This window comes from Ostrea edulis, chromosome 5 (genome assembly GCF_947568905.1).
Source record: "Ostrea edulis chromosome 5, xbOstEdul1.1, whole genome shotgun sequence".
Lineage (NCBI taxonomy): Eukaryota > Metazoa > Mollusca > Bivalvia > Ostreida > Ostreidae > Ostrea > Ostrea edulis.
The window spans coordinates 38399611-38402411 of NC_079168.1; the positions used below are offsets into that span (position 1 = coordinate 38399611).

Below are 2801 nucleotides of genomic sequence, written 5' to 3' on the forward strand. Positions count from 1 at the left end.
AGCATCGTATTAATCATGATGTATTTGTAGGATAATCTTCCGATAACTGAATCTTCGCGTCTTGGAAGATGGGTCCGCGAAATAAAGTTGTAAGAGGTAGGTAAAGCAGCGACACCAGCTAGTGTCGCTGAATTCTCACTTTTCAATATGGAGTCCGCTCTGACTCTCCCCCGCATATGTCAAATATAAAAGCGGGGGTAAGAGTCAGAGGAATCTCGGATTAAGGAGACGTCTACTGTTGTTGGGCATCATTTAGGTATGTCTTTTAGAGGGTATTGAGTAAAAATTTCTGGAACTTTTTAAAACAATCTTCCATTATGCACCCTCACTGAATATTTTAGTATGAGTCTGTCCATAGCCAATACTGGCAATTGCCGTCTCATTTAAACGATTTTTGACGGGATATCATGTTATCGCGCAATGTGTGTCTGTACCTCATCATTCCAGACAAGTAGGGCCATTATTCTTTGAGACACCACGGAAAATTCAGATCTTTGGAATTTGTATGGAGGGAGCAGGATCTCAGCGAAATTATTTGATTGATGAAGACCAGACCATTGGAAGAGATGGAAAGAATGCCCATGGGCCAAATACAGTCATCAGCATGCTTCATCACCATTTTCAAAATTATAGCATGGGAGAGAAATGTGCTGTTTTTCACTGTGATAACTGTCCAGGTATGTATATTTCATCTTCATTTTTTCATATACACCTAGTTCTATTCATTTTGTTCACATGTATATGCTGCTTCTAATATTCTAATGCTCACTTCATCTTTAGGTCAAAACAAAAACCGGTATGTGATTGGATATTTGCTATGGCGGGTCATGATTGGGCTACATCGAGCAATTGAACTTCACATGCAGATACCAGGGCATACAAAATGTCAAGTGGATGCAGGCTTTGCTCAGATCAAAAAGAAGTACAGGAGGTGATATTGTGTTAATATCAATTAATATTCCAAAAATAAAATTGTATCTAGCATAATCGAGAATTTCTATAATAGTCTATATTTGTTCAAAACCTTTACGCGGCGATGCATTTTGTTTTTAGATCAGATTGTGACACTCTACAGCATGTTGCTGACGTAGTCTCCAAGTCCTCCAAAAGTAACGAGGCTGTGATAATAGAGGATGGAAATGTGAAATACTATGAATGGAAAGAGTATATAAAAACAACTTTTCAGCCTTTGAAAGGGATACGCAAGTTTCATCACTTCACTTTTTCAGCACTGCTGCCTGGAGTTGTATTATGCAGCGTTGATGTAGATGGCGACAAGGTCCCAGTAATCCTCAGTAATCACGACCAAATCAGTGTAAATCTACCACCAGAGATAATGCCGGGCGGACTCAGTAGAGAACGACAGGAATATTTATACAAACATATCAGACCTCATGTCCGGGAATGTTTCAGGGACACAACATGTCCAGAATTTCATGAAGAATAAGTGAAAGTTTCAATTGTTTCCGACAATGATTAACGTCATTTCATCGTCATTTTTTGTAACGTCATTGAAATATTATCTTAACCTTTGACAGCCTATATCTCAGTAAATATGCTGAATATTTGACCCAAACTTCACATGTGTCTTTTTAATGTTGTTTTCATCACTAATATTTATCTGTTACAGGTATCTCGTCTATTGGCAATATGTCACAGATCAAGCCAAGATGTGAAATAAAACTACGACCAAGAAGTGTTTCTTCTGCATTTGCATTTACTTTATCATTTTTCTAAAAAAAAAAAAAAAAAAAAAAAAAAGAAGAAAAGAAAAGAAAAAGGATAGAGGGATAAAGAAAAAAAGCCCAGTTAAAATGAGTAATCAATGTACATATTCTTGGAAGTGATAGGACATTTTTATAATTTAATTCCAGTGCTCAACAATATTTATATTCATATACGTATATTTTATATTATTCAAGCATGTCAAATAAAATTTCATAAATTGTTTTCACGTTTCTGTTCTTCATTTCAACAAATAATCAGAGAGTTTGGTTTGAATATATTTTATTGCAATACATATTTATAATGGAATTGAGCACAAGTTCAAGACAGTTAACAATTGAGATAAAATTGCAAATGAATTGATGAAGATACAATATAGACTGATCATTGATTTCTATTTTATTTATTTCAGTTTATTTTCTTTATATATTTTTTTATGTGTCAATCTATTCAATTTTTACATTCCGGTAGTTGTTCGTGGGAATGGGAATTGTCTTTTCAATTCCCTTTCAGTCGCCATTCAGGGGGATGAAGCGTTAGCATCAGAAATTAGGGTCAGAACGTGCATTGAAATGTTTTATAACAAGGACTTCTACATCAATAATCACAAGGGTGATAGGCTATCATGTGTCTGTTCTCCTTATGAGGAAGCTGTTTATGTTCAATTGAAGGTTTATGTTCAATTCAACCCCAACCCCACATATGCACTTATTTTTATTTACAATGACCTTCGATCAATGTTTCTATGCGGTGACAAAGCTGGACATTATTCTTCCAGATTACCTTGTGTATTTATCTCTATTGTTCCCATGACGGAGGAAAATCCTTGCAATTAACATGGAACTAACAAGAAATACACGGAGGGATTAACTGAAGTACACAGGCATGCTAGCTTGTCAAACGTAACAACACACGGAATATACTTTGTTTTCTGTATCTCATTTCATATCTGTTTTGTTTAACTGAAAAAATTCTTATAACAATATGATGTATATAAAGTGCTTACTATTCTTCTCTCACTTACATTTTTAAGTTTTTTGTGTGCTTTTTAAATTCGCATTTGAATTATTTATTGC

At 34.8% G+C, this 2801-nt stretch overlaps 1 protein-coding gene across 2 annotated transcripts; it reads left to right on the top strand.

The window, feature by feature from the left end:
• Nucleotides 1-442: 442 nt before the first annotated feature.
• LOC125651943 (uncharacterized) lies at nucleotides 443-1949 on the top strand. 2 transcript variants are annotated; one of them, XM_056165961.1, is made up of 4 exons: nucleotides 443-677; nucleotides 781-931; nucleotides 1054-1109; nucleotides 1230-1949. In XM_056165961.1, the coding sequence occupies exons 1-4, from the start codon at nucleotides 506-508 to the stop codon at nucleotides 1445-1447; spliced, it is 597 nt and encodes a 198-aa protein (XP_056021936.1). In that variant the 5' UTR covers nucleotides 443-505; the 3' UTR covers nucleotides 1448-1949. The 2 variants fall into 2 exon arrangements, with proteins under 2 accessions (XP_056021936.1, XP_048736752.2); XM_048880795.2 differs by having other exon boundaries at nucleotides 446-677; nucleotides 1054-1949.
• The last annotated feature ends 852 nt before the right edge of the window (nucleotides 1950-2801 follow it).